Source organism: Fulmarus glacialis, unplaced genomic scaffold (genome assembly GCF_000690835.1).
Source record: "Fulmarus glacialis isolate BGI_N327 unplaced genomic scaffold, ASM69083v1 scaffold4398, whole genome shotgun sequence".
Lineage (NCBI taxonomy): Eukaryota > Metazoa > Chordata > Aves > Procellariiformes > Procellariidae > Fulmarus > Fulmarus glacialis.
The window spans coordinates 12,381-32,188 of record NW_009229975.1 but is presented as its reverse complement, the minus strand read 5'-3'; the positions used below and the strand labels follow the sequence as shown (position 1 = coordinate 32,188).

General features: G+C 36.6%; 1 protein-coding gene across 1 annotated transcript in view; it reads right to left on the bottom strand.

The window, feature by feature from the left end:
- Positions 1–4,966: 4,966 nt before the first annotated feature.
- LOC104081329 (CWF19-like protein 2) overlaps positions 4,967–19,808 on the bottom strand; it is a gene marked incomplete at its 3' end in the record, with an annotated part of 18,603 nt that continues 3,761 nt past the window's right edge. Inside the window, exons 4-9 of the mRNA XM_009584029.1 lie at positions 18,540–18,659; positions 16,834–16,927; positions 15,603–15,718; positions 13,317–14,035; positions 8,017–8,113; positions 4,967–5,056 (exon numbers count right to left, since the gene is read on the bottom strand). Of these exons, the coding sequence (XP_009582324.1) occupies positions 4,967–5,056; positions 8,017–8,113; positions 13,317–14,035; positions 15,603–15,718; positions 16,834–16,927; positions 18,540–18,659 (1,236 nt within the window). The remainder of the gene's footprint in view (positions 5,057–8,016; positions 8,114–13,316; positions 14,036–15,602; positions 15,719–16,833; positions 16,928–18,539; positions 18,660–19,808) is intronic.

Genomic DNA, 19,808 nt, shown 5'->3' with positions numbered 1-19,808 from the left:
ATAAAGATGTTGAACAGGACCAGCCCCAATCTAATTTCATGTTTCAAACTAGAAATATTAGGATCAAAATGTTTATTCAATGTTACTAATACAGAAAATAACCTGTGATGCACTTAAGGATATCAGATATTGACGTATTTAGAGGTGCGAAGAGAAGAAATATTAATAAAACTACCTTTTACCTCCAATTATCTTCCTGTCTAGTCTGGTGTTGTTTCACAAAGCCTTGTTACTGAGGAGCTTTCCCAGCTCATGGCAGCCTGATACACGGTGGTGTCCTCTCACAGTCCTTCTGCTCACTGTTGAGCAGAAAACTTAACTGCATATTCAGGCATTAAGTCTGATAATAGCAATGCTTCTTAGCTCTCCTAGCACAACTAACCAGGAAAATACTTACAATAGCACACCAGTTCAGAGGCTATTAAAAAATACTTATCCTCTATTTAGGTTTCATATATATATGTGTGTGTGTGTGTGTATACATATACATATATATTTGTATTTATTTATAGATATACGTATTTTATCAAAAAAAATTAGCTACAGGAAAGAAGTAGGAAAAAGTGCAATTGAGAAATTAAATATTTAAGATTATGTGGAAATGATGTGGGAAAAAAAATAATGTGGAAAAAATTAAACAACTTCAATATTCAACTTCAAAAATTCAGCTTCAATATTCAACTTCAAAAATTAAACAACTTCAAATAATGTGGAAAAAATTAAACAGCTGATAGTGTTGGGTTGATGGTTGGGCTTGATGATCTTAGAGGTCTTTTCCACCTTAATGATTCTATGATTCTAACCGATATCCCCAAACAACATACCCTAGTATTTTTCATGAAGTACCACAAAAGCAAGATAACAGCTACTCATATGCCTTCAAGAGGAATATATACAAAAACTAACCTCTTCAAATATATATAAAAACTAACCCCTTCAAAAAACCACACAAATTTTATTGAAAAATTCCTATCTTGATTCAGGCAAAAGAATTCCATTTATAAAGCTACTCAAAAGCCACAAACCATTTAAGAACAACTCCACTAATAAACTTTCATCTTTTCTGCACTTTGGACACATGGAAGGCTAGCAGTTGAAAACAAATCAAATGTTAGGCAAAATGAGGGCTGGTAGTGCATAAAAGAAATGCTTCAATACTGCTGAAAAATGATTTAAGACAAAGTTACTATTGTTTTTTCAATATCAAGAGAACCCAAACATGTTTTAGCCTGTACTGAATTTTCATCTGGGAGACCTTCATACACAGAAAACCTATAACATTATTATTTGTGGGTATTCACCACACTAACTACCAAGAACAAAGAAGAAAAAAAAAGACAAATAAAAAAAGAAACAACAACCCTCTTCCTCAAGGTAAATTTTTGCTATAAAATTACCCAAGTGGGCTTACTCAGGATACAGCTATGGACTTCTCTTCTGCTTCAGTATCTTTTACAATTTTCTCACTATTCTAGGTTCAGAAGGACGTACACATTCATGCTTTTTGGCTTCTTTCAGCTGAAAATCTCTACCTGCAACATCTAAATGCATCACAAACAGCAGGTCTTAAAACTACAGATGACTTAGGCCAAAATGAAAACTAGTAACAAAATGGTCTTACCAGGATCTGTACGCTTGGTGAAATATATCAGCTGATAAACGTAAGGTTTTTAAAAACTAAACATCAGTATTTGAAAATTGTACTTTAAAGCCACATTTTTAGGGTTGCTTGGGGTAGAATTCTTGTCTAAATCAAACAAACTACAAAAGCTAGATTTGCCTCTATTCTCACTTACAAACAAATAAATTAATAAAACCAGGATTTAAGCTGCCACTTTACATTCCCTTCAGTCTGTAGTTTCTTGATCACTTTAAGGCAGAATAAACCAGCACCACTGTCAAAAGAATTGATCCTGTCCTCTGTACAAACCCCAGGCACCCATGCACACCCCCTCATACTAGCATGAGTCTTCATTCAGTCACACAGTGAACTGAATTAGGAAATTGATCCATGTTCAAATAATCAAGAAGAAAAAAAGCCTTCCTAGGTAGATGCATTCAGAATTGCCTTCATTGCTTCCTGATTTATCTCCCCAGTTCTCCCAACAGAAGTGAAAATAAGGCAAAACCACATTCCAGGACCTTTCAGCATGACATTGGCCATGCTGCTCCAAGGAACGAGAGACAGACCTGCCTGAAACAAAATGTTTCATGTTTGTTATTGGTAGGAGAGGCAAAGCTATCAAACTTTGGGATCAATGGGACATCCATTTGGAAAACCACTTCTGTGGAAACTGCTTCCAGTATCTTACTTGCAATATATCTGGCTGAACTGACTGAGACTATCACTTGGGTGGTCAATGTGATAGAAAGACTGATTCATACAGTATCAAATACTCCTTCAGCCTCTCATGTTATGAGATGGTTTCTGAACATCTGGGCTGTTTAGACACACAGTGTGATACAGCTGGCCCTTGATACACAGGAGTACCCAATACATTCTGCGTGTGTCCCAGTAGTCCAAAATCAGCTTGAAGCTGTAAAACCAGTAAGACTACCCTGGCAACTATCACAAGGATAGAGCTTAGGACAGAGCAACTGTCAGCTCTGCTGGACTGCTCACACTCAAAAGCCATGTAATACAGGCTAGAAGTAGCCATGAAACAGGCACAGGCAAGGCACATTCATAAAGACAAGACAGCAAGCCTCTAAAATGTACAGGAAGACGTTCACCCTCTGGAAGGCAAGCCCTGGCAGTAATCAAAACCCGAATGACTTCAAATAAACTTCAAGGTTTTCACCATGGTTTGGGGAGTCTGCCAATTTACTGCAAGCCTAAGAAGTTGAGCAACTTTACAGCAAGTTGTAAAGAGGTTGATACTGTTCTGGCATGACACAGTTCAAGAGCTAACCTTTGCAGAATTACAAACATCAACCGTGTTGTATCTGTAAGGCACTGTTTGCATTGGCAAATCATGGAAAGTCCAAAACAGCAGGACTGTCAACAGTCCTGGTTCCCACAAACTAAAGATTGTTTCTGCAAGACAGATGGACTCTAACATAAAAATAAGCATTCTGAGATGAACAGACCTAAAAACCAAGCTCCTACATCTGGAATTATGTAAGAAGCTGATCCTGAGCTTCAGAGAAAGCCAATATGGAACTCACAAGGCTAGACATTTTGCATCCAAGATACTTCAGAGAGGGAAGAGCCCTGTTTTTAAATCCCTTCAATCTTCCGAAGAAGCTTATACCAATCACAACACTAAGGTGGTCAATGAGGGCTCAGTCAAGCTCCCACAGGAGAGGATGAAAAAGAGGGAACAGACTAGGGGTATTCACAACTTTTTTCACCATGTTTAAAGGGAATGCAGGAGAAGGAGTGGACATGCCCTGTAAGTCCCCAGACCCAGCTTGAGTAAATAAGCACACAAGAGCGCAAAACTGAATACACAAAAGATAAAAGAAAAATCATAATTATCTTACAGCATATTAATGAATAGAAATGACTAAGTCAATCCCTTTGAGGCTTTAGGACAGCAAGATGGTATTTCCAATCTAGCCAAGTCTATAATACACCTTTCCTCTTCAGTAAGGCTCCTCCTGGACTACTCATGCATTTTTTCAGATGCCAGTCCAGAGACAGATTAGGACCCATGTCAGGCCAGAAGGATGCAGACTATTTCTTCTTTGTAAGTTTATCGTTCTGAATCCTCAAAGTCTTGCATTGCTGAGCTTGGTGTTTCTACATGTAGGGAGGAATCTCCCTGTTGCAGAGGAGCCTATCACTTGGTAAAAGCACAAGCTATGAGATCAATTGCCCTCAGGATGAAGAGAGTTAGAAAGAGAGGCCTCATCCTAAATATGTTTTCACTTGTTTTTTTTAAATTATTTTTCCTTTCTGAAAATTCAAGTAGTATTTACATTTGGTATTTTTGCAATGACTACACGCTGTTAGTTTTAAAAATCCTTTAATTAAAAATTAAGATAAAAATCAGACTATGGTTAAGACTAAGGCTGACCAAAATTGTTATTCATAACTCAATTTCCAAGGAACAGGTCTTTACCAACATTTCTGAGGACCACCCATAACATGCCCTCTACTTTCCAATTTTAAAATCCGAATGGAATTTTACTGTGTAATTACACAACTCGAATCTGCTTTATTCAGTTTTTTTGTGTATACACAAAAAACATGCCTAAGAATTGCACTGCAACAAAGCAGAGTCTACCTACACAAAGCTTTTGTAATCTTAAATTCTTGTGAATTCAAGGTCAGACTTTATACTTTAATACTATTGTCACAATGTAGTCATAAAGAGGCCACACGTTAACTTCCAGTCCAGTCTGTCTTCTAAAGACTGGAGAAATACTAGTCAATGTATGAGGTCTGAGATGAAGCCTTTTCGAAAAAAATTGGTGGCTTTTCAAACTCAGCTGACTTGCAGCTGAATTTTCACTGTTGAATTGGGGACAAATTGAACAAGAACATTAGTTTTTGCCTAAAAGTCTCCTCTCCATCATGAGGACAGAGGTCATAAATGAAGATATTGACCCTGTTTCCTCGTAGCTATATCAAAGTTGGTATGGAAGAAGATTACTATCCATTTCTTGAATACCACCCTTTAAAAAGAACATTTGAAGTGCCAGCTTCTTCAGAGACATCAGAGTTGCATAACAGCCAGCACAGTCAACAACACGACGCGTATCAGTTTTATTTTTAATGAAAGATATATATCATTGCTAAGAAAATACTACCAATTAAAAAAATCCTACGGATGTTGCTAAAGTACAATGGAGGAAGTTTTGTTTACCACCAAAAAGTACAATTCAATTTGAACAGTAACTCACCTAACGTCACACCTTGTAATTTTCCTAAGCACATTTCATGTTCTCTGTAATTCAGCTGCTACCTGTATTATACCATTGTGTTAGCACAGAGAAAAGAAGAATATCTTCCCCTTACCTCTCTGCCAGACTTTGCTGGAATCTGCTCTTGAGTCTCTCTCAATTTGCGAGCGTTCTCAAGTTCTGCTTGAAGTTTTGAAGCTAAATCCTTCAGAGAAAGTGATAGTACTCTATTAGTTTAACCATTTTAAACTTTTAGAGACCTTTATATCAGAAGTAACTATTCATTCCATTTCTTCATGTTTTAACGTATTTTTTTAAACTCTAATGACACAAAAGACTAAAGAAAACGTGGGTATAATTCACACAATTCTTTACTGGAGAAAAAATAAAAAAAATTGTTCAGAACAGAGGCATCTAAAGTATAGAAACATATACTGTCATAAAAACACCAGAAAAATTATGCTTAAACATTATTCAGTTGTACTAATAAATGCTTAGTGTAGCTCAGCATAGATACTACTTTATGTATAGGAAGATAAATAAGGAAGCCTGAACACATCAAGCGTATAACCTTTCCAGGTTATGCTACATATCCTTTTATTTATTTTTTTATATATACACATACACACACATGCACCCAATGGGTCTAGGGAAATACCTCTCAGACATTTTTGCTATGCAGTTTCACGTCTCTCTACACCACTTGTCCAACTTTGGCACTTAAGACCTTACTCTGGGTATTAAAATGGACAACAGGTGGAAAATGAGAACTATTTACATTCTTGTGTAAATTGTTTTTGATGCTTCTGCTCTCTCATCCACCTTTTTGTTAAATAAATACAAGCATATAGAATATCTTGGTTTACTAAGAATTGCCAGGTGACAACCTATCAACCTATAAGAAATACAACCATTTATACTCTGACCACTTTGCCAGTTTCATTGATTGGACTCCAACAATCACACCTATACTTGTCACCCCAAAATTAAATCATTTGATCAACACCAAGCAGCAAGTCAGTAACAAAAATAGATTCAGAATTCATTTGTCCCACATGGTCAACCCTGAGCTCCAGCCACCAGAACATGCTGTTACATAACCATCTGTTCTGGTGTGTGGGGATGAACTTGTTTAAACAAGTTGCATTTTCAATCTGATCAGAGAAAGTCCACGAAAAAATATTTAAAGAGAAAAAATATTTAAAGGCAAAGATTAGTTATTTTATTATTTATACCGTGGTGTTTGTTTTTTTTTTTAACTAAGCTAATTCAGAGTGTATATATAGAAAAATGTGTATATAAAATTAACAGTAAAATTAACAGTTGGCTTCTGCTACATGATTTTGGTCAAAACAAAACAAAATGGTAGAATAATAAAAGAATCACACTTTCCCCACAGAACACCTGTATATTTTTATTCAAATTACTCTTATTTGGTTACTGTCAGGTTGAAAAGAAAAAACCTACACTTGTGCCCAAACTTTTATTTGGACAATGCTATTCAAGCTGAGCAGCAGAAAAAAAGTTTACAAATTTTTGCTGCTCTCCATGAGAATCTTTGGAAAACTTTCTCCTTCCCAGTACTTTATAGTAAATAGTGTATAGATAGCTTCAATCATTTTCCCCTATAGTAAAATGTCTTAAAATAATATCTTAAATGACTAACACCAGCCCCCACAAACCTATCATATAATTACATTCATAAACTTATCTTTTCCTCACTAGTGTATTTTTTGTACATTAACTAGGAAAACTACAGATTAAAACATGGAGGCATTTATTTAAATCATTAACACTCATTATATCTTAGTAGAAAATACACTGCTTGAAGTTACTTTTATTTCAGTTTTGAAGTTGATAAGATTTCCAATGGACAGGATTTCTAGAAAAGGTGTATTTGTTCAATTTTGTAAAGCTACATACACACATCTGTGTCTAAAGTCTGTGGAAAAAGAATTCATAATATAAAATCGGTTTGAAAAGAAAATATTTATAAAATGGACACTTTCTCCTAACAAAATTTAAGTTATGTGACAGGGGCTTTGACAAAGGCCAACACCATGTCCTAACACAGCAATAAATTCATACGCCCAACATCCTAAAACTTCCCACAAATCAAAGAATCAATGGCTCTCAGGAAATATTAATTTGGCACTTGAAGTCGTAACATGTCTAATTTATTACTTCTTAGTGATGCAGATTTTGATGCAAATATTCTGTCACAAGAGGCAAGGTAAACAGGTGCACTAAAAATTAATCTTTAAAAAAAAATACAAAGGCCCATAGTGATAGGATTCACTTCTAAAAAATGTTATTTTATTATATCCTTCAAAAAATTTCAGCAATACTTCCTTAAGAGCAGCTATTCAGAGCAAGCACTTGTAAAACATAGCTTAAAAACTAACAGACTACAACCTTGTTATAACTGAAACTTCCAGACAGTACTACTGAATGCAACTAACTCACTATAGCCATACTTAATGTAATAATAAAAAAAAATGCTTCCAGAGCTTAGCGTGTTCCAAAAGAGTGAAATTCCTGATCCTTCAGGTTGCTGTCTGAAACAAGCCTCCTAAAGCAATGTTAAACGTGCAGCTGTTTATCTCAGCTCCATGGACCCAGTCTCATTCAGGGCAGACATTTTGTGGAGCTGACCACAAAGCATTACATAATTGTTCTCATTGCAGAGCTGGATGCAGTGGCCTATGCGTTACCTTTCAGTTTTATACTTCCATATCGTAATTAATGAGTACGCTTATGCAGCAGAGCTAAGGACCACAAGCATCTACTTGTGACAAAGTTGATGAAATAACAAAAGCTCCAGACACTGTCTACCCTGTAGACTGGGAGCTTTGTAGTTTTCACCTGCTCCCTGCTTAATAAAAAGACATTAAATCCTATAAAAAAGGCAGAGAACAACTGGTTTTGCATATGCTGCCTAGCCTAAAAAACCTGGGGACTTGAATCCTCTATTCTAGTCTATGAACCATTGCATTTAAAGCAGAAGTTACAGTAAAAGCAGTATCTTCAAATCCTACATGATCAAATTCTGCAGGACCTTATTTGCTTGAATCAATACCTTTTTTTTTTTTTTTAAAACAACTAAATCACTGTGAGCTTTAAAGAAAAATTGCAGTAAATCATGCAATTTTTCAAGGACATTACCATGTCTCCCATGAGTTCTGCTTTCACAATCCTCGCTCCCAGTCTGTTCATCTCCTCTTCACTAAGGACCCGAGGCAGCTCATCCTTTGATGTATATCTGTAAAACACCAGCAGCATTAAACCCATAGAAAAATAACATAGTATTCACCTGTGTAATGAAGTATTACATGCCTCCTGTACTGGTACATACGCTTCTATTGTCAAAATATTTGGTAACAGCATATTATAAAAATATATTTACAGTCAGAAGTTGCAAAGGACTTTGAAACCAAAAAGCTTGAATAAAATTTTTATGAGGTATGTTTCCTTTTACTTTTGAGATCAATTAAAATGAAAAGCACTATCTATGAACACTTTCTCAGCATGAAAAAACAGTCAAGAGCCAGTAGCAGGTATAAGCAGGAAAAAAGCAAGGAAGAGAGGAGCAGAAAGAGTAATTTAAACCCACTCTGTAATTCTCCTTTCCGGCTTTAGTCATGCTTTTACTTCTCAGCTTCAGCAAAATCACCCATTTCCCAGTTCTCCTCCTGTATGCCAAATGGCCTTCCATCTCTTGAAAACTACTTACATGCCCATACTTATCTGCTTACAGTACAATCTTTGCTTCTAAAGATGTTATGGCTGATATGGTAGAGTTTCCATGGAAAATTAACTGGTACTGTTTGTAAAATATGAAGTCTCCCTAGAGAAGCTCAGCTAGTAATAAATAGTATTGTATCTTAATTTTAATATTAAAAGGTCAGTGTATGAGTTCTTACGATAATAAATAAGGTCTCTAAGAATTATTGCAGAGAGGCATCAAACAAGTTTGGCTCTTTTTCTCTACCCTAGGAAAGACTAAAACCAACTAACTTTAAAAGTAAAATATCTAACACAAAAGAGACATAAGAATACAGGTATTATATTGGCTCCTGCTATTAAAAGAGAGAGAGAGAATTCACTCACTACTCAATATGGTTAAACCCTGTAAGATTTGAAGAACGGGAGAACTTTGAAGATGGTGTCATCTTTAACTGCCAGATCTCCCCAGCCCTGAGGAAATTACCAAAGTTACTTTTGTCTGTTTTCAAGATGCTCAATCCAAAACCCAAAAGCTCAGCAGAAACTTACATTATCTTCAACAGAAACAGAACCCTCAAAGATGAAGTTCTCACTTCTCTTTAACCTATATTTTTCAAAACAAGGCATACTATTTCAGTAAAGAGGGCAAGAGGTGTTTATTACTTCATACATGCCTTTTTTAAGTGATGCTAGCACTTGAATCATCGTCTAAACTTTCTGAGACTAGAGACATTGTTTTGATTTGCTTTTTATCTTGTCTCAAATTAAACACCGAAGCAGACACATTATTAAGTGTGATTTTCAGCAAATGTTAGCTGGATGGACTTTTCCTCTGGGCAGATCCCTTGGACATCCAATCAGCACTTTTAATTAACCTGTGTCATAACTGTCCAAAACACTTTGATTTATAGGCTGAAGAAACTCTCTCTGTGTTTTAGAAGGGATAAAACTTAAAAGGTACATTGCCAGCATGAGAGATGAGGAACTGAACCAGCAACACCTATTAATCCAAGCCTGTCAATGAAGATTTACTTTTTGTGACTGACTGACAACACCACTGAAAGAGTATATGTATTACAAGACTTGAAACTTTAGGAAGAAAAAGAAAGCAGCAGCTTATAAATTAATCCCAATAGATAACTACCCCACATTTCCAAACCTGAAATGTTCCAAAAGCCAGAATTTTTTACAAAATTCTACAAAAAAAGACGATTCTCACTGAAGGAAACAGGAAGACAGGTCATACACTATCTCAATCACACAGAAGCTTAGGAGTTAAGAGTCAGCTTAAAAGAACTTGGAAATAAGTAAGTCAATAAGCAGAGGCTATACGGTTTTCCAGGCCTAAGTAATTTCCACTTTACTAATAAATCAGCTCAGTAATTGTATTGGCTAAGAAATATAATTAAAATATCAAAGAAGATGCACAACTGGGTTTAACAGTACTAAAACAGAAAACACATGCAAAAGAAAGTATCAGCTAAATAGTTTCTATGCTTAGTTCTCTGCTGTGAGGAAAAGAAAATAATTATCTTTTCTATCACAATAATTGAATTCTTTGAACTTGAATAAGCAAATCACTTCCGTACACAAAAATTTTAGTTTCCCAAAATTTGCAGCTCTCTCCAGTTACAATTAACATTGCACTTTCTACATGTGGTAACCAAAAGCTAAAAGGTACAGTTTTTGTACTTGCAATTAAAAAAAAAAAGTGAATCACCATTATTTAATTAAAAAAAAACCAAAAAATAAGACTGTAAAGGAGTAGGTTGCTTCTTTTAAGATAACAATGAGGCACTGTATCACTAACTTCTACTCAGTAATTACATGCTCTACTAGGTCTGGCTGGGATGGAGTTTACGTTCTTCATAGCAGCCCATATGGTGCTGTGCTTTGGACTTAACTGGTGACCGTGTTGGTAACATACCAGTGTTTTGGCTGTTGCTGAACAGTGCTTACACAGCCTCAAGGCTTTCTCTGGTTCTCACTGGGCACCCCCAGCAAGTAGGCTGGGGTGGCCAAGAGGCTGGGAGGGGACCCAGCCAGGAAAGCCGACCCGAACTGGCCAAAGGGCTATTCCATGCCATATAACGTCATGCTCAGCAATAAAAGCTGGGGAGTGCAGTCTTTCCAAAGTAGCTCCTGCTCAGAGACTGGTTGGGCATCAGTCTGCTCATGGGAGGTGGTGAGTGACTGACTGCCTTTGCATCACTTGTTTTTGTCTCTTTCCTTCACTTGTTAAACTGTCTTTATCAGATACATGACTTTTTCTCCCTTTTGCTCTTCTGATTCCCTCTGCAGGAGGGAGAATGAGCAAGCAGCTGGGCATGCGCTTAGTTGCTTGCTGGGGTTAACACACCACACACGCAAAGCAACACCCAGCTCCACACCTTCCTCCTTCCCCCCAGGAAAAAAAAGAAAAAAAAAGAACAAGGTGCAGGGTCTTCGCATGGTCTCTCTCACTCAGTCTCTGCATTTTGGACAATCACCAGTCCAAACCAGTAGTTCACTACAGTTAAATAAAGTATACTAGATGTCAGAACTCTGTTTGCCATCAGCTGTACTATACAGCTGTTAGATCTTGCTTTCTCCTTCTGGAAGTCATAGAGGAAACAAAACCGAGAATGAAGGTAGACTTGCTAAAGGATTACATGTCATTTATACAGATTATTTGCTGCTAATCAGTGAAGTATTTGTTTTTTTTAAAAAAGTGCATGATATTTAAGACAAAGGATAAGACTCTAACCACACATAATCATGCCTTTTTATGTACACAAAAACAAAGCTTCTTAAGAAGGTGGGTTTCTTCCAGACATACAGTTCTGAGTGTATATTTTAATTTTCATGGAGTCTGTGCCTGAACTGCAGTGCAGATGCACTCTCCCAGCTCACCACAGCATTCCTCCTTACATGAACACTTACATTTCCTTATGGAAACCAATGCACTACCCAAGGCAGGCAGAAAACAACTGTGGATTGTGCAGACCTTGTACCTGAACAAAGTCATGAACAAACCAGGACTCAAGAGCTAAGGAAGTCTTATAGGCTCCAGCTCAGACACACCGCGAATCATTCTAATTGGAAGTTTACAAAGTGCATTTAAGTGGTAAATGCCAGGCAGACACTTCAGGGCAGTAACTATTTGGGCAATATCTAGAAAAACAAAAAGGATCACTAAATTCGAATGTCTAATAATGCCTCATACATCACAGGTTTAATGCTACAAGATCTTTTTTTCAGAGTAACTAAAACAACTGTAAAGATATATTTCTTATTTTCCAGCAAAATAACACCTAGGCAAATACTAAAATAAACAATAAAACAAGACATGACAAACACTTATGAGCGGGACTTCCCATAGTGCATACAAACTATTAACGCCAGAATCAGGAGCTACTCCTGCCATAATGTATATTCAAATTCATGCCTTTTTAAAAAAATAAATAAATAAATTAGATTAAGTGAACATCATGCAAACAATTTATCTTCCTGCTATCAAAGAAAATGTAAATTTCATTGGCTCCTATCAAAGTAGAAAATATAGCAAGTAAAATCTGGAAAAAATACCCAACCTATACAATATAAAGAATTGTGTAGACTAAGCTGCCTGTTTCTGGTTAGTCATGCAGTACTCATTTAATGTACAATTTTTCTTTGCAAATACATGAGGTATCTGCAAGTACTACACGTAGGAACAGTTACAAATAAAATAAATACTTTTAAGGTATTGTCTTGTTATTAGAATCCAACAATTAAACATTAAAAGTAAATTCATAACCCCGCTATAAGAAGTTTTTTCTGCTAATAACTGACATAAGCATACAAGAAAGAAGGAATTACACTTGATCATATTTCATCAAATGCTGTTTCCAACTAAATCATATCATCCTTCTTACATGCTCCAACCAAGAATATTTACTTGTCCAGCTTTCCCCAGCAATTAAATAAGACCATCCTGACTCTAAAATACTTTTACACATGCCTACCTATTATTGGAAAGATCTGAAGGACAGCACTCACAGTAATAACCCCACTACTCATATCACTAGAAGAACCAGCAAGCTGGTAATACTGGAGAACAGGTGGACTCGAGTAGAGCAAAAGCTCAGTTGTCTACAACTTTCTTTTCTGACCACCTCTCCTTACTACTCTCCGTTATCTTTCACTAAAGCACGTCAGGCAAACTGAAAATCCTACTGCATATTAGTCTGCATTTCCCTTCCCGCTCCTATTCATCTTTCGTCTTTTCCACAGAAAATGCACTTTTCTAATCAATACCTTCTACTCTTTTTCATATGCTACTACTTTAGCATGTGAGTTCATCTCACAGGTGGCAAACCTATCCCTGCTGTATTAATTATTTCAGTTTTTAGTCAGCATTTTCTAACATTTCAAGTTTGTTTTTTATAAATTCAACAACAGTTAAGATATTGTTTTGCAGGATTTTTTGCCTAAGAGGCCAATTGTACTGCAGTGTGAACTAACATTAGAAAGAAGCAGAAAATAATCTATCATTAGCAATTCTCAAATATGCTGAGGAGACAGGACGAGTCAGGGGTGTTCATTACTTCTACATTGGTCCGTTTTAGCTGCCCCTAGCTGGGAAGCTAGCCTTCTCCTAACTAAAGAGATCTGACATGAACAGATCTAATACTGTCATAAAAAAGATAGAGTTTCCAGTATACCTTACCACGAAAAATACAGCAAACAAAAGACAAGTAAAGATGTTTGTAAAATACCTAGAACACAATGTTTTACTGTCAGATAACGTTTGTTTCTTCTCAGGCATATCACTTGGGTACTCCTGTTGCAACTTCTCTTTTTCATCACTTGGAGTTCTTTCCCAACTATTGTCATCAATTTGTTCCCTAGTACCTGATGATTTTTGATCAGACATTAATTTCTCATTGTTATCTTCTGTGCTTGTTTTGGTCCACAGTGCAGTATCCTCGCCAGGTTTTTGGAAACGGCTGCTTAAAGAGCTATGAACCGGCAGTTTGGAAGACGACTGCTGTGACTTGTAGCCTCTAGGTGCACTGTAAGATGATAAATCATCTTCAGAGGGTTTCAGAAATTTGTGTTTCATGTTGCTTAGAGATGAACTCTTTTCTTGATTTCGTTTTTCATCTGAGTGTTTTTCTGCTTTGGAGCTGTAGCCTCTCAATATTGAGTCCGTACTACTGTGCCCACATTCTTGGTCTTCTCTTGACATATCTCTTTTGTAACCTTTGTCTTGTTGCGTCCATCCCTTGCCATACTTCTCCCTAGTATAGCCCCCAAACATGTTCCTGTTTCTATCATCTTCATCTCGTGTCTCCTTTTTCATATACTGTTTTTTCTCCTCTTTCTCACTTTCTGAATAGTCAGTTTTCTTCAATCTTCCACCTCCATAATAATTTTCCTTTCTGGATGCAACTTTTTCAGCTTCTTCTAATCGTGACTGAAATACCTCCATTGACTATAAGAAAGAATAAAAAAAAGTCATACTGCTTTTAAGACCATGGAGTATTGTGAAGCTCCCTACAAAGTATTACAAGAAAGGCACCATTCTGTGAAAATGAGTCACTGTGCAAAGGGCAAGGCATGAGCCATGGAGTGGAAAGGAAGACCAGTACGAAAAAGGGAACTTATAGCCTTGTGTCTAAGATGCTCTGCTGGGAAGGCTTTCTGATCCTTTCTCTTGGACTATTTCTAACTTTCATCCCATGGTTCTAAAGTAAAGCGCTAAAGCACTCCTGGGAACAGAGAAGAGAGCCTCAGAACTGTCTCCTCCTGGCAACCTGGAGATTAAGGGCTTGAGCTAGGGAGGAAGGCTTCCTCTTTCTTATTCACGAACTTTGCATTTATGCTCACCAGGTGCTCAGCTTCTATAGAACCAATGGACGTTCCCACTAAACCATTTCACAATCTAGTTAAACTCTTAAAAACACAGGAGAGTGGGTTCAAAATCTTTAGCTTGAAACAGGCTTTGAACCCCTGTCTCTGGCTTTCTGGACAATTATTCTGTCCATCAGGCAATTTTACAAAATGTGGACTGTTCCTCTTCCCTCTTTTGAGCTGAATTAAGAGCCACCAATTACTTTTTTTTTTCTCTCAAAACATTACATACTGAAGCAAATCAGGCAGGGATCTCGTTCAATCACTATCCTGTACTTCAGCAGCCAGAGTGGTTCATGCTGTTTGAACTCTAGTTTCTTGAGAAAGATTCTTAAAAATAATATTCTTTATAATCACTGGTACTGAATAACTTCTACCAGTGCTGACCATGTTGGTTTCATCACTCAGGAGTGACTACAGTATGTATGACTCAGTTCAAAGACAACAGTATGAAGTCATACTGTCTTATCCAAGATTTCCACAACCAAACCAGCCTAATCAAAAAACCCACAGAAAACTCAAATGTAACACTATGGCCAAGATTTAACACCCCACACCTTTGACCAATGCTTTTAAAGACAATAATGTAATATATAAGGGGGGCAGGCTTTAAAGAGTTAATATTGTTATGGCAGACTGTTTTATTAAAAATAAATTTTGAAGACTTTAATCCTTCAGAAGCAAGCACCATTCTAAATATATCTCGACTGAGCAGATCACAAGTGGCCAGAATATTCATTTTTGACAAATTTTGACACAGCTCTCCAAATTATCTTGGCATTATTATTATCCACAACATGCATTATTATCCGCTACGTGCAGGAGAACAAAATATATTTTCTAGTATACATCATAATTTTGGAAGCACTCAGTTACTTTGCAACTGGGATCATTTGAACCTCCTGATGTAGAAGATAAGTATTTTAAATTTGCTATAGGATCCCATCTATTAAAAAAATATTTAACAAAAAAGATATAAAAGGCTGGGTAGCTTTAAACTCTTATCACTTGAGATAAGCCTCAGAGGCTGTTTTTTCCTACTTCTTTCCTTATGTCTTACACTCCACATTAAGTATTTGTGTCTTTACACGAAAGTAACCTTTTAAAGCATCTATTAGTATGAAAAAAATTTATTTGAAGATCCTTACCCCATATCTCTCAGCTACAATTTCCTCAAAATTTCGTTTCTCTCTCTCAGCCTGCTCCTTCATCCTTTGGTATGATTTCTGTAACCAACTTAATCCAGCATCTTCTACCACTGTAACTAAAGTAGAAAACAATGAGAGGTTGTAGTTTTATATCTCAGTATTATTCCTATTTAACCTTACTCTGTATATGACATTAAATCTTCACCTAAACTTAATGTAAAAATTGAAAGGGTGCAAAAGAAAAATAGAAAGAATATAATAATACAATTACATGTTTTTATAAGTTAATGCTGGATATACCTCAGTAACATCACTGATTTAAGCTTCTCCATTTTATCATAGAACACAACAAGCAGTTTCCAAGATAGGAGTGGCATATGAGAAGTTGTGGGGGGTTTTATGAAATGAAAGAACCTTCTTTCGGTTTCCACTTTCTGTGTCCATTCTTTGGCATACCCCTTACATACAAACAAATGCATTCCCCTTTTCAGAAAATTAATGAGTAACCCATTGCTTTCCATTTGAGAAGCTAGCAGAGGTCTTAACATTCGGGACACGTATTCACTGATGCCTGTCACCTCTTCCAGATTGCTGATCTCTGAGACTCCTAAAAGTGGGCATGAGGCTAATGGTTTGCAGGACAGACAGGGAAAGGCTCCCAAAGAGAAAAGCCAGGGACCCTGCTGTTCCCTGTTGACAGAATACAAGGACCCTTCTTACCACATAATAAATGCTTCATGATATTATGAAAAACGTTTTTCTAACTGTTCTTGCTGGAAATAGGCAAGATAACCCTACGGTAAGGAAAGAAGTGAAAAGGTTACAGAAATAATATTTTTCACAAACTGCATTTGTAATGTACTTCATTTTAATGTGACTCAGACTTCTGTGGTTGAATATTTTAAAACTATAATTTGTGTAATGGAACGAAAGGAACCAAATGAGATGACAACAATTTATCTTGTCTTGGTTAAATCATGCTTTCCTTTAATTAGTTCAAAATGGAGCATTTCTGTAAAGATATTGAAGGTCAAACCACTCAAGATTAAAAACCAGTGAAGAGAAATTCTGCAAAACAACATAACCCAATTTTCCCTACTGAATTTTCATCCAAATCTTACTTTATTACATGTTATCCATAATCGCTTTACCTCAACACTAATAGTAACTTGTCAGCAACACAGAGACCAGAGACAGAAACTTAAGATTATTACTAAAAGTTGCTGTTTACCTTTCTTAACTGAAGCTGCTTCATCCTTCTCTGGTGGCAAACCTGTACCACCGTCTTTCCAATAGGGATTGAGTTCTCTCTCAGACAGCATGGCCTAAAACAGAAATAATTTTAATGTGTGCATACTATATGGTTTGTATTTTCTAGAATATTTGATAAATTTTGTGAGACTTGTGTGGGAATAGAACAGCTTACTCAACACTTGTGCTATCTAAAGACAGGTAGAAATAAACATAACTCTCCACCTGAGTCAGAGCTCTCAAACATGTGCTTAGTTGGCACCCTTATTACACAGAAGCAGTTTTACTGTTTGACTGCATTACCAGTGTAGCAGTAATACGCACTTGCGTCTGAAGCACTGCTGTTGTGGGGACTTTTAGTTTTACCTCAAGTTACTGCTTTTCACCCTCAAACCAGACCACTTATTGTGATTCTGTCAACCGACTTCTCTGGAAGCAGGCAAGGAAGTCCACTGGAGAAAAGGGTTGATTAAGCATTCCAGCACTGACAAAATTTTGAATTTTGAGTTTGTCTATGTTATATTGTCAACTCATCACCACCACTGGAATGCTGCGTGCATCTGTTGTACACATTGGTTTTTTGTATCAGAGAAAGGACAGACATTCTGGCATAGAAAACACAGAAGTATAAACCTGCATGGAGAGTAAGCAGGTGGATGGGAGAGTCTATAAAAATCATATTCTTCTAGGATCAAGAATACATATAAATTGTCATTAACCATGTAATACATGCTGACATTCTGGTGAATTAAGATCTCCACATTAAATGGTCCTTCAACAGTTCAGAAAAAATGTTCAGCAAAAAATTATAGAATCATAGAATCATTAAGGTTGGAAAAAGACCTCTAAGATCATCGAGTCCAACCATGTGGGGAAAAAAACAAAAACAAAAAGATTAATCCCTTCTCAAAAGACAATAACCAAAGCACCGCATACTACACAAGAACAGTGCTCCAGGTCAATCTGGTTCCTAGCCAAAACACAACTAACTGGAAAATCTAACAGCAACAAATGGCCTACTGTGAGAAGTGAGGACAAGTAAATATTAGGTAGTGATCAGCAACTACGTTTTCAGATCAGACTACATTGCATTTAAGGAGCTGAATGAACAAATGAAGCAGCCAGCAACTGTATGTAAACAGAACTAATTTAATGACAGCAACCCGTTCCCCAGCCAGACCCTGATCCACCCATGTGTTCATGCACAACTGCAGCATGAAAGGCAGAGCAACTGCTCCGAATTCTTTCTTCAGGAAAAAACAAGCCTCAGCACTCTATGCTTTAAAACAGTAACTTAGGTAAGCTTTTATCACATAAAACAAGGGTGCTCCTTTCACACACACCATGGGGAAGAAGGCCAGACCAACAGTCTGTCACGGTTATTAAGTAAAACATCTCAGAAGCACTTCAAATATTACATAACTTAGTACTAATAAAACTGGCTTTCTCCTTACCTAGAAGATCATTTAAAGGCTTTTCTCCACAAGATAAGCCTGCTGTATGAACCCTCCTCATCCCAAATAGAACAAATAACTGACCAATTTAATTAAAATCACTATCACACAACACATCAGGCATTAGTTTAAAAACTATATAGACTTACGTATTTGAACCAATTCATTGGTTCCTTCATCACACAAAATGTAGTAAGATGCAGAAAAAAGCTGATATATTAATTCCTCCTACCTGCTGAAGTTCTTGAGCTTTCTGTCGTTCCAATATTTTTTCTTTGTGTCTTTCACCTCTGACAGCTGCTACTGATGTGGTTTTCAATGACATGAAGTCCAAATTCATCCATTCTTCTCTCTTTAAAATAAACACAAAGAATCAGCATTCATACTTTCAACAAAAACATGGCTTAGGTACAAATCAAACCAGTGCAACTACTGACAAATGTTACTTACAATAAAGAGTATACGTTTTACAAACACATATGAAACACTTTAATGGAAAGCAAATATGATTTTAAGAAGCTCAATCTTTCAATTTTTTAATATTCACTTACAGAAATAAATTTCAAAAATGTCTTGCTGTAATTTGCAATACATCTTCACAATGTATTTAAGACGCTAGTAAACATGCAAACTGTATTATTTGCTTAAATGAACACTGTACAGCTAGACCAATTCCTTTTCATCTTGCTAATTCTGCCTTTGTGACTTCTTACACCTCTTCTAGCATATACAAAATCTGCAATCAGTAACTGAGCATAATTCATACTTCGGGTATCTAGGCACTAACTGCACCCTCAAATTAAACAGTTACATATCTAAATTCTGTGAACTGTACCCACAATAACAGGTAGAAAACTGCATTTACAAAACCTAAGCCAAAGCAAGGACATTTTAAAAATGAGGACTACTCTCTCAAGAAAAGCAGCATATAAAAAGCCTAGATATACCTACTATCTTTATACACACAGAACCTGAAGCCTCAAAAGAAAGCAGTGACATACACATTATAAACAACTACTCTACAAAAACAAGTATTTGGAACACTTCTGTGGATAGTAGAGCAACCAAAATGACAAGATTACACCTATTTTGAAACATGTCCTTGTAGAAGAGTCTTCGTATCTTCAGCAGGGTTCAAGTCTGAGTTATCAATCTGAATACATACTATATGTCACACTTTCTCTGTTATTTAAAAATCACATTAGGCAACACACCAGAGAGTTCAGATCTCCTCTAAGAAAGAGAGGGAACTGAAAAATAATCTATCTTCAAGTGAGTTCGTAGTATCTATGCCCACATTAGCACGCAATGTGGATCAACAGAAATGGATGTGCGTGGGACCTCTGGAGGTCATCTGATCCAACCCCCCTGCTCAAGCAGGGCCGCCCAGAGCTAGTTGCCCAGGACCATGTCCAGACGGCTTGTAAACATATCCAAAGACAGAGATTCCACAATCTCTCCAGGTAACCTGTGCCAGGGCCTGGTCACCCTCACAGTAAAA